Here is a 12,672-nt window from a genome sequence, read left to right as displayed (position 1 = left end):
CACTGTGTAGGAGAGAAATCTGTCTCCTGGTATCACTATTAGTGAGATAGCTGTTCAGTTTATGGGTTTGTCTTACTGTACATAATACAGAGCTCTGACTCTCTCACTGATACTTCTAATGCAGTTCCTTGCAAAATACTAAAGTGTCCACTGTGTTACGTCAGCTCTGTGAAGAATGTAAGTATTAATGATCAGGGGCAAACTGAGGAACATATGGAAATAAGCCTATGGATACAAGGAATATGGATATCAGGATGTATTCGACTGTGTATACATTTCTCTGGATTAATTATCAAACTGATCTACCTAGTCAGTCTTTTCTGAATGAAATACTCTGCTGTGCAGGTATTTAAGATACCATATGCCGCCTGACAAAAAGGCGCATTATGTGTTCTTCACTTAATCATGAAGCAGGTAAGTTGCAAAATGCTGCAAACTTTGCAAACTGTTCCACAATAGAAAATAAGCCTCTGGCATTAAGAAATCTCACTTTAAACTTCATCAAACTAAGTGATTATTATTTAATCTGAAACAAGAATAAATAAGCTATGTTTGCCCCCAGCTCTCCGCTTGTTCTGGCTTGTTGCATACGTCAGTCTGAGAACCTAAGCGGTGACCAAATTCCTATTGAAGATGCCTTTTTTTATTTCCTGAGTGCTTTTTCTGTTCTGGACTTGCACTCTGTAACTAATGACCTGGATTTCTTCTTGCTTAAGCATTGTGGAAAGCTGTTTTTTATTAGCTCAGGATGTCCTGGAGTAGTGCTGGAGAATGTCTGCTGCCTGATAAACAGTCTCTGCCAAGTAAAAGTAATCCTAGGTATGTTTTTGCAGTCTTATTTTTGTCTGGTATAGTTCCTGGTGCTGAGTATGCTCTGCAGTTTTGATGATGTTATGCCAAATAAAGCATAGCATTTTATTTGACAGTGGTATCTGCATATCAGTAACAGATGTAATGGCTTGTACGAAGGTTTTAAAGCCCTTTTCTGCTACCTAACAGATATATAATCTCATATCCAGTCCAGCACAGAATTTCAAAGTTGTCTGTTAGAAGTTTGGATCTGAGAAATTTCATACACCTTATCTCAGTGTTTCAGGTGATAATGTTCTTCGGGCTTCTAAGACACGATTAGTTTGTGAAGAATTCTGACTTCTCAAGACCATGCAGTCATGTCAAGGTAGTTGAAGTTTCAGTGAACAAAATACCAATGTAGCCTAGTTTGGGGGAGAACACAATCCTTGCCTCTATTTAACTTCTTAAAATTTACAGTATGTTCTTTCCAGCTCTTCCTGAAATCTTAGCCTGTAGCCATTGCTCTTCAGGCTTTATAACAAACTTCCATCAGAATGTCAGTGCGTCATCTGCGCACTGTTCCACCCCCATCAGCTAGGGGATAGGCCGAGCAGTATCTTAAGTGTTTGTGTCTTTGAACTGTCTTCAAGTATATTACATGCTCAGTACTTTGATCAGATGCTTACATGTGAGAGTAGTAAATAAATATGACTGATTAGTACTCATTCCTATCATTCTGCTGAATGCTCACAAGATCCACACTGACCTTAAAACTGTTACTTACTCTGCAGTAGTTGTGGCTTAGTACTTGAACTGAAAATGCTTAATGAAGTTATCACCATCTCCCCTTCCTTCCTAATAGTCAAAGACTGTGAATTTCAGCTTATTAGCAGGAACTGTTGTACTTCACTATTCACCATTAGAGGTGAGAGTATGTAACATATCTTGCCCTAATAAATGTTGAGCTTTTTAAAGCGATTAAATTTGCAGGTGTAAGGCATGTGCTTATCTGCAGTAGAGGAATAGACACCTCAGAATAGTTACTGTAACAGCTCTTCTTGTAGCCTTATTAAATCTGTCTTGATGACTGATTAATATGTACGGTTCCAGCTGAAATTGTGTGTGTAGGGAGAGGGAGAAGGGGGGTGGCCTGGAGCTCTCCAAGAACAAGAGCTACAAAGATTTTCCTTCTTTCTACATGCCTGAATATTCACATGTCCTAACCAAAGTAACAATTTAAATATATGTATAGATGATCATCTTTTTGTACAAGAATGCAGATTTTACTTTTTTTTTCCCCCCATCCTGAACAAATAGAGGTAAGTGCTCTAAAATGTAGGCCTCATAATGTTTAGTCTTTAAAAAAAGATAAAAGTGCTGACTTGCAGCGAGCTTGTTTCCAGATAAAGCAGTGAGCAACCCCTGGGCATGCAAACACAACCAACCTGATGATACCAGGGAAAGCATTTGGTTGACATTTGATTTAGGGAATTTAAGATTTTAAGCCCTAAATCATTTAAAACCTTTTCCTATTCTTGCTGTGCAGATTACTAACAGTTTCTGTAGACCAGAGGCGAGTAAATTTTTCCAGTGCTGCTTTTGCCTGTTTTCCTCTTTCACCATATAGTCTCATATTTGTGTTTTTTAACCCATATCTCTGACCATGTGCTGTTTTATACTGTCTCATGCTCTCTTTCAGTTCTTCTGTCTCAGTTGCTAGAGCAGTCTTTTATCTGAACCCACTGGAAGTAAATTTATGCAGAGCTGCAGGAGGAACAATTTTGAACACAAAATTATAAAGTAATGTTATTAAGTTATTCTTAGCAGCAAAGGGTAAAGATCGAATGTATAAATCAGCAAATAAAATTGGGTTTTACTACTACGGTGCTAGAGAGAAGCACACAGTTTTGTTAGTCAAGCTCACGCTATTTTCTCATGCCAAAGTCTAGTCATATTCTGCCATGCTTTAACATTCTCTACCCTGCAAGAAAAGCCAAATACCTCCCCCCCCCCCCCATTTTAGGATGGAAGAAAAACCTAAATTCAGTATTTCTGTTCTAGTGTGGTATATGTTCAGCTTGTGTTATGAGTCCTATAATTGCTTAACTTGAAAAACAGTAAGTTAAATTATTACTGTATTGTTAACAACACAGACCAATTGAAAGCCTGTGAAATTTAAGCACTGGTGGTAACAAAGGAAGTTTGAAATTACATATTTCTGGGACCTTTATTTAAGATGGCTTGTGTGAAATGCAGCGAATACTGATAAAACATGGAATAAGCCCACAGTCAGACCTGGCAGGGTATAATATGGTGGTGTTAAAGGTGTGCTGTGCTTGTATTTAATTTTGGTAAATACTAATTGGATTACACTTTAGTTGTCTTTCTGTTAAAACAAACACTAATGCTTTTGAAGGCTGCATATTTTTCAGTTTGCTTGTGTTTACTATATCTCTTCTTTCACTTTTCCCCTCCTGTAAGCACAATGGCCACAATATCTTCTTTTTCTGATGAGGGGGACTTAAAGCCAGAAAAATCAGCCAATTGTTCTTTTTTCTTTTTGATTTGGTTTTGTTTTTTACTTGAGACTGTTTTGTATTGTTTATAGGCCAGTAAATGGAAATGGTGCGATTGATTGATGCAAGAATTGATACAAATTGTCCATCCCATGACTGCCTATCAGAAGTAGAAATTTTGTTCATCTCGGTGCAACTTTATTTACAGCATAGTTAAAGTTATGGCTCCACCCACCAAAAGGGGAAATGACACAAGCTGATGTGGAAGAAATGAGATGGGGGGTGTGTATAATCCATGAAATCACCTTGGAAGCAGAGTTAAGTATGCTGGGGCTAAAACCATTCAAGCAAGAGCATGCACTGAAGTTCTCTTCCTGTATGTGGCCGTAAACTATGAAATGCCTGAAGTTTTCTGGTGTCGCTCTGTGTTCCAAGGGATGTGGTTTTACACTTTTTCTAAGACAATCCAGTAGTTTGATGCTCTTGCTAGGAATGTTTCTGTTCACTGGCTACTCCTGCTTTTCTGCACTGGTGTTCACCTAATCCTGTGTCGAACTGAATTGGAAGGTGAAGCTAGTAACAAGGTGATTACTGTTTCTGTGGCTCACCTCTGAGTTGGCTTATACGTATGTCGAATGCTAGTTCAGGTATAAAAGAGAAGACCAGAACAGGAAAAGAGGCAAAAGGACTAAGACTGGCAGCAGTCAGCTGTTAAATCACTTTAATTGTGAGAATGGAGAGGAACACATGAAAAAAATCTATATAGTGTAAAGCGCTAACTATAAACACCAATTATCTCACTATTTTCAGTTCTTTTCTTTCAGAGATGGAACAGTTTTTACTGAAATGGTCATTGTTCTCTCACAGCTTCCAGCTCTTGAATGTTGTGGGAAAGGAAAAAAAAATGTTTAATTACTGGGAGAAGTTTGGAGAATGGAAACATTAAGAACCTATTTGCCTAAACCTCTGTACGTCATTCTTGGGGTGGTGGGGAGTCAGGTGTAAAACTCAAATCTGTCACATTAGGAGGAAGCGTGCATTCTATTGTTTAAGTTTTGATTTCTGAATACTGACTCCTAGGATAGTTAGACTCTTACCACTGGGCCAAAACTTGGCAGACTGGGACCATGAATTAATCTCCAGCTTTTAAAAACAAATTGTCTTGGAAAGCTCAAAATGGTAGCTATTGTTACTCAATTGAAACTTCTCGGCTCACTACATCATGAGACAAAGCAGAAGGCACCACTTTTTTCATGCATATAGAATCATGGAAAGAGAGCTCATAACTGAGTGCATGTGAAATTTATGGGAACTGGACTATTGTCTTGAATTAATATACTGTTACAGTTTGTCTTGTATCTTAAGCCTGGAGTTATTAATGGAGTTGAAATAAGATGCTATAGCCAGACTTAATTAATAAGGAGCTCCTGGTGAGTATTCTCTTGCTGATGAGGTTCTGGGACTTGTTATAATGGGAGATGCATTTTGCAGAACAGTGAAGTATCTTTTTTGTAGTTCTCTTCCAGTGTCAGGAAGAGAAATTTGTATTGTAAGATTGTTTCAGCTCTTCATCTTTCATATGACTGCAGTATTTCACTATTTCTGTCTAGACAGGAGGCTAGAGAGTCCCATTTCTCAAGCAAAATTTGCAATTAAATGAGAGTTCATCAGTAACATTTGGGTTGCTAGGTGTCTTCTATAATTTGTTTTCTTTCTAATAAGGTAAATTAAAGACTTGACTCTTTGGTAATCAAGGCTATGAATAGTAGAAATCTGCCTTCCAGGTACTAAGTTCTTACTCAGGAATTTGAAACTGGCTTAAAGAGTATGTTTTAAAGTGGAACGTTCCCAGTAGAAGAAACCTGTATCTGGCAGGTACCTGAGCCTGTATCTGAAATTCCCATTTCAGATGGGTTTAAACCCATTACTCCTTGTCCTATCACTACAGTCCCCGATGACTCGTCCCTCTCTGGTATTCATGTAGGCTCCCTTTTCTCCAGAATGATCTCTAGACGATATTTTCCTTGCAGGATGAGGGATTCTATGATTAGCATCCATAGTAATAAAATTCAAGACATCAGGAGCTTACCTTGGCTCTTAGTGCAGTCCTTGTAGCTTTTATCCTCAGATTATTTACTAAAATCAGTTTAGGGATCTTACCCCTTTATTTTACATTCATATTTTTACAATGTAAACAATGTTAAAAAGGGCTCTGTAGCCCTTGCCCTGGTAAGGGTTAGGTCTTTTGTCTTCCAGATGTGGATCTAAAGTGTCAGCATTATTACCTGTATGCATTTACTTACCTGAAGATTTTCTGAGCTTCTGTAATGCTTCAAGTTTATACATCACACTTCAGAATCCTGTCCAGAAGACCAAGTAAGACTTAATCCCTCAGTGTAGATAGTGCTTGTGGAAAATCACTTCTGTTCACATTGAGCTCAATTTTCTCATCACTGAGGTTAACGTTTTAGTTTGAGTAAGAAAGGTAATGCTCTTCCTCACAAAAGAACTTTGATGCTTCTGAATCGTTACATCAGCTCCATATAGCAATCCAGGAGAGATACAGTCTGCTTCTATGAGACATGTATTGGTAAATAACATTGAGGCAGAAGAACGTACTCATTACAAAATTTAAATAAAGCAACACAAGCTTCCTTGTGCTGAAATTTATCTAGTCTGAGTTAAACCATATGACTCCTTTTTGTCTTCCATCTGCTGCTGCTTCCATATGGGAGTTAACTTTTTGTTGCACAAACCCCTTAGAAATCTTATAAATGGGGGAAGTGTCCCAGGTGGGCTAGGTATGTGACTCTTCAAGGGGTCTAATTGTATCTAAGCAGAAGAGAAAAATAAGGAGTCTTTAAGTAGAGACTAAAACTATATGATCAGGTTTGTGAAGGTTCCATTGCAGAAGATAATGAATTGGTTTGGAGAGACAGTATGATCCCCTTTTCCGTCTTACCTTCCTTCTCATGGTGACTTGTGAACAGGCTCAGGAGTTGTCTAGTCAAACATGACTACCCCCTCTTTATTTTTCACTACTTTTTTAAATAAGCTTATTAATAATTCCATGACCAATAATGTTTAAAGAAACTTCAGCGTAAAAATCAAAGTTCTTGCCCTTATATCAGACTCTACCATGTAATTAATTAATGCATCAGCTTAATCTTGGTGGAGACCTTAGCCTGTTCCTGTGGCTAATATCACAGGATTGGGCAAATGAGAAAAAAAGCCATCTCACCCAGGCGGTCAACTTTGCATGTGTATACAACTAAGCTTAATATTTTGATCAGTGTTTCAGCATGTAGTTGCCTGAATGTGAACATGTTTATTAAATGGTAAATATCTGATTTCATAAATAAGGCTTACATTTCTGCATGGATTCTTGATACCAGTGTATGATAAGGTCTGTAGTGAATTCATGGTGCAAATATCTGAAACAGCTTCACAAAGGTGTACTGTAGCTTTTACCACTAGCTGGCCTAGTAGGAGAGCAGCTCTATTTCTGGAGCTTACTTTTAAGTAAGCACACTTTATATGGACCAGTAAAGGAGTGATTGTTCTAATAGCTGACAGTTTCATTGAAGACTGTTTCTACTGTGAGTGCTCACTTCAGCTGTGAAGTGAAAACTACTTGCTTTCTAATAGTTTGTTGTTAGGCTGCTTGATACTCACAACTGTCAGTCTCTCTTAAATGATCTTCTTTCTCCAAGAAAAGCTCTAAAATATTTCTTGTTTCTGTTCTTAAAAATATTTTCCTAGACAGCCTGTTCTCTAACTGAAGAATCTAATTTAGAAAGCAAGGCCATATGAGGTCAAGTAGTAGTGCTGGAGATCTATTTAAATATTGCTTTGTTTAAGTGAAGTGTCTTTTCTTCCAAGCAGTTAGTGTTTAAAGAAAGAGCAATAGAATATTTCAGTAATTACTTTAACAGTAAAGATCCACGATGATCCAAGTAATGTATTTTAATATGGTAACTCCTAAACTACAAATTGGCCCCATCTTTTGCTATATTTAGAGCCAGATGGCTGGGAATGGAAAAACACTAGCAGTTTGTAGGGTAAAGAATATTTTTTTCCCATTATTTTCAAGTTCAGAATCATTTGGAGTTAAGGGCGAAGTGAAAAGCAGCAGTGAAATGAAGGGAAAGCTACTTATTTGTTGCCATTGTGTTATGGCTGAAAAATAAGTCGTACGGGATCTGTGTTCAGAGTTGTTTCACAAGACTGTAGCTTGCTTTTCAGCTTCCTCAACTTGCAAAATAATCGATCATTTAAGAATTGAGACAGTCAATTGGGTGGTCTCAGACTCGGTGATTCATATAAAAACCTGCATTTGTGCTTGCCTCCTTGCCTGTTTTTCTGCTAAGTGCTCCAGGCACACAGTATTTTAACATCACCAGTATGATGGCTTATGATGCATCTGTAACTGCTGTTGGTCAGGTTGGAAAGGAGGAACAGTAATCAGTAATACCAGTTCCATTAAAGTATCTTTTTCTGTAATCCTGCATCCATCTTGCTTCCTCTGAAGAATTATCTCTGAGGTATCCAGTGGAAAGTGGGGAGGAGCAGAACTCTTAACTGGCAGTGAAGTGGGTGACTGGTGCACATATACTAGTCTTGACTGGCAGACCATCTCCTTGTTTCTTGGTAGGTGGAGCCCTAACTTTGCTGTTGCTGGGTAGGATGGGAGAAGACTATAACAATTACAGTGAGTAACTTTGCTGTACAGATATGTACAATCCAGAACACTCTTCAGAGGACTGATTCTGTCATGACTCCTAAACTTGTAGCCCTTGTATCACTAACAGTGTTGCTGATCTTGTTCTGTTTGTTGTTGTTTTTTGGGTTTCTTTTCTCAGCCTAGTTTTCCCATCTTTTAATTCAAATTTGGTAGAGATGTAACTTTGGCTTTAGATTGCACTAAATGGAACTGATCTGTGATTGCCATAGCCTGTTGACATTGTCTCCTTGATGCAGGTTCAGTTAAACTTTTGACAGAAGTGTAAAATAAACGTAGTGCTGGCTTGTGTTTTGTTTTTGCCATTGGAAAAAACAAATTTTACAGTATTCACATGAGTTGATATTTGGGTGCATTTTCACATGCATAGCTTGTATATACTGTGCTTTCTGTAAAGTTGCTTTTCTTTTCCCCTTTTTCTCTGCCAAAAGGATTCTGATACACCACCTTGCACAGCTCCTAATGTTTACCAGTTCAGTCTGCAAGCACCGACTCAGCTTATGGCCAGTTTACCACCCGCATTGCCTATGCCAAGTGGTAAACCCCAATCTGCGCCTACGAGAACCTTGATAATGGCCGCCAGTAATCAGGTATGAGCCAACTAAATGGAGCAGCTTTGTCATGAGAAAGCAGTCAAATCAGAAGTGTAGATCATTTGCACTGTGCTGTCAGTCTAAAAGCCTCTGAAGATAATATAGCATGTGCCAAACCTCATGTAATCATAAAAGTACTTATCTGTCATGTCGGAAGTGTGGGAAGAAGAACGGGTGGGAAAGGGTTTGGTGTTTGAGATGCATCTCTGAATATAATAGCCTTCTCTGATATGTAGGAGTAAGTTGAAGGTAGTGTCAGATGTCTGACTCCTTAAGTTGTATTTCAGACTCCTAAGCAGTGGGTTGGTTATCTGCAGATCTCTAGGCTATTTAACTTCCTGTTCTTGAAACAGAAACTTCATGTAGGTGCTGTATCTGTAAGCTAGTTTTTGAAGTATCTGAAGTAATAGTACTGACCTGTCCAGGCTTATCTAGTCGTCTTGATTTTGAATTATTAGAATAGCTCTGACTACACTTTTAACTTTCTGTAATACATTTTAAAGATAGAAAATCAATTATGGGCATGTGAACAAGAATTTTTACCAAAATATTAAATGTATGCTTAAATGTGCTGGGAGGCAAATGTACAGGGAAACTGTATGCTACTCAACTGGCCTGAAGTATTTTAGCTAATGTATCCATTATGGTAGAAGGGGAAGAAAAATCCTCAGTTTTCTTAATAGCCTCAGTACCTCTATTTGTAGGAAAACATTCCCTCAATTTTAATTGTTAAAATAATTAGTCAAAACAGCTGCCTCACATAAGCTTTAATGCAAGTTGTGGGTTGTAGGTTGCATATGGTAACAGAATAATGAGCTGGTTTCTTTGAAACCTAGTTTTGGTCAGGTTCTTTTTCTTTTTTCTCAGTCCTTGGGAATCTAGGCCCAGGATATTTTCAACCTAATGACCTTGTCCTTTTTTATATTAATTGGGGTTTTTAGTCTCCAAGGATGGAGATTCCCCAAGTGCTCTGGGAACTTGTTCTAGTAAAAGCTTTTTCTTAAATTTAGATGGCGTTCTTTGCATTAAGCTTATACCCATTGCTTTTTGTTCTTTTCGTGGGAAGAGTCTGGCTCCATCTTCTTTACCTGTCTCATTAGACCCATCAAGAAGATCCTTCCCAAGCTCCCTCTTTTTGAGATAAAATAGCCCTACCTGTGTCATTATTTCCTTATATCACAAATGTTTTTGACCTTATTTATCTTCATGGAACTTCATTGGACTCACTCCCATATGCCCATGTCACTTTGTTACTGGGGAGCCCAGACCTTGGCCCAGCACTCTGTATGGGGCCTCACCAGTGCTGAGCTGAGGGGAAATGATCACTATCCCTTCACCTGTTAGAGATAGTCTTCCTAATATAGCTCAGGATGTTGCTGTCTGATGTTCAGCTTGTCCACTGAGAATCCCTGGTGATTTATGCCAGGCTGCCTTCCAGGTGGTCAGTGCCCAGTGTGTTCTGGTGCATGAGATTATTCCTTCCCAAGGGCAGAGTTTAGCATCTTCCTTTTTCAAACTTCATGAGATTCCTGCAAGCTTATGTCTCCAGCCTCATGCGATTTCTCTTTCTGGCAGCAAAACTGTCTTATGTATAAACTAGTCCTTCCAGTTTTGTATTTGCAGCCATGCTGAGGGTCACCTCTCCCATAATCCAGGTTATTAATGAAGATGTTAACTAGTTTGACCCTAGTATCAGATCTTTAGCTGCTGACCTAATGCTGAAGTTTGTGCTGCTGATCAAAATACTTCAAGCCTGGCATGTAAGGGAGTACTTTTAATTCATCTTGTGAGTTTGACTTGTATGTCTAGATGTCATCACTGCCACTTACTGCAGAACAAAAAAAAAAAACCCAAACAGCCCTAAATCTGTGCTTGAAAGGTTGAATCTTTTAGATGGATATTAGATAAATGTTATCTGGAAACATTTTCAATGTTCAGTAATACCACGATTGAGTTAGGGTCATGTTACAACTTGATGCCCAAATTCTGCTTAGTACACAAGTGCTTGTTTTAGGCACTTCACTGAAATGTTTTTCATTCTCTTTCCTTTAGACCAGGATACTTTCCATTTGTATTCTACCATTTCATTGAAGGCAGGTTAACATAAAAGGGGCACCATCGTTGATAGCTGTTTCTACATGTTCTTTCCAGTTACCTCTGCAATCCTCAGTCATCTAGTAAGCCCCATTTAATTTTCTAAGGGATGACACATTCCTGCCTACTCTTCTCCCCTTTACCTGTCCTCTCTTACCTAGGCAAAACCAGCTTACCTGTGCAGGAAATACTTTCTATTAGTGAGAATCTAATAGAACAGTATAGTGCTTTTTAGTATCTGCAATTGAATATTCACATGCTAGCGTACAGTCTGAAGCTTTGTAAGTTTTTTTTTAAATAAAACTGGAGAGCTAATTTAAGTTAAATTTCACCTATAATACAAACCCTAGTATAGTTTATTCTATCCCTGTGGAGCTTAACTTCATCAAAATGACAAAATAAAAAATCCAGGTTTGAGTCTTGCAGTTGCTGGTACAAAAGAAGCTGGCATCCCAAGTTTTTGCCTTAGTTGTGAAGAGGCAATGTATTGCATGAATTTTGGATCCCTGTTGGAATTTTGAGTCTTGGAAAACAACTGCTTTGTAGCACTTTTTCTGGCTTTCTGTTACTTGGCTGTCCTTTCCAGTACATGTTAACTCTTCCTTTAGTAGTTTATGGAATACATGTTTAAAAATCAGGAAATCTTCTGTGACTTTTGTTTGACAAAGATGTGACTTTTAGATTCATGTTAAATCACAAGACTTTGTTGCTATCTGCAATTCCAGATCCAGAGATGGGATGATGGGGCTTTTGCATCGAATTTACCAAAAGTTTATGTATTGTGAAGTAGGCATGTTCTTTTTTCATAAGGATTATGGCCAAGCCAGAAGTGGGAAGTTAAATAATTCTACCCAGAATGCTCTAAATGTCTCCTTTTAATTTGTTACTTTCTGGAGCATGACTGAGCTGGATTAGGTTGGTGTGTTTCTTTTTGTAGTTGATTTTGTAGTAATTTAAGACCATCCTACTTTAACTTTTAGTGGGCACATTTTACTAGCTCAGAGGACTCCTATTCTGATAGACTTGAACATGGGCAAGCCTTTTATGTAACAGCAAATGTTCTTTCATATTCAAAAGGTTTTTGAAAGGGATTAATTTGTCTGAATGGTCTCTTCAGCCTTTTCCCTGGCAACTTTCTCTGCTCTCAGTTCAGCTTGGAAGCAGTACCTAGGTGTCCAGTACTACCCTCAGAAGGACAAGGTGGCAGTGTCAAGAGCACTGACTTTACCTTGAACAACTTGCAGCCTCCTGGCAAATTTTATGCCATTAGAGCTTCCTAATACTTTCTTTCTTTTGAAATGGCTTTGGTGTGATTACCAGTTCTGTTTATATACTGCATAATTAATTGGAGAATTTCCAGGTAGTTCAGGGATTAATTAAGCTCCTGATGCAGGTCTGTGTGCTTTTCGGTATCATCATAATCAGTTTTTCAAGGTAATCATTCTTGTGCTTTGCTGTCAAAGTTTGAAATTTCACTTTGGAGAGCAAAACCATGGCTGCCCACTGGAATAAGCAGAAAACCAGGTATTGGCATGCATGTCCAGATGAATGGAGGGGGTGGAAATTGCTTCATGACTTCCCACAGGGAAGAAGGGGCTACTTTCTTTGTTATTTTGGGATGAAATAGTTCAGTTTGTTCATGGATTTCTGGTCACTTAGTCACCAATGAAGATTTAAGTGCCATTATTAAGGTGTTTAAGCACTGAAAGTTTTTCAGTCAACCAAATGGCATTTTTCTTATGTTTTTAGCGTGCTCTCAATTAGAGTGGAATACTTTTTCGGTGTCCATGCATTTTCTGAAGCAAAAGAAGGAGGATACTGCTACTATGGAAGCAGTTTTGATTCTAAATGTCAGACTCCTGTCTTCTGTGTATGACGGAACATTGGTTTTTGATTTAATGCATGCAGAATTATGAAAAGATGATATTTTATTTCC

At 38.2% G+C, this 12,672-nt stretch overlaps 1 protein-coding gene across 8 annotated transcripts in view; it reads left to right on the top strand.

Moving 5' to 3' along the window:
• TENT4A (terminal nucleotidyltransferase 4A) overlaps positions 1–12,672 on the top strand; it is a 60,354-nt gene that overhangs the window by 40,379 nt on the left and 7,303 nt on the right. For 4 of the 8 annotated variants that reach the window (XM_062610870.1, XM_062610867.1, XM_062610866.1 and 1 more), the window contains one exon: positions 8,481–8,639. The exons of 2 other annotated variants lie outside the window; for them this stretch is intronic. In XM_062610870.1, the coding sequence (XP_062466854.1) occupies positions 8,481–8,639 (159 nt within the window). Of the gene's footprint in view, positions 1–345; positions 419–7,962; positions 8,020–8,480; positions 8,640–12,672 lie in introns of those variants that run through there. 2 more of the 8 variants (XM_062610872.1, XM_062610871.1) reach the window with 2 other exon arrangements.

Source organism: Pezoporus occidentalis, unplaced genomic scaffold, assembly GCF_034315485.1.
Source record: "Pezoporus occidentalis ecotype Australia unplaced genomic scaffold, CSIRO_AGI_Poc_V1 ctg15, whole genome shotgun sequence".
NCBI lineage: Eukaryota > Metazoa > Chordata > Aves > Psittaciformes > Psittacidae > Pezoporus > Pezoporus occidentalis.
Note: the sequence above shows the minus strand (reverse complement) of the source record. Positions and strands in the feature narration are given on the sequence as shown.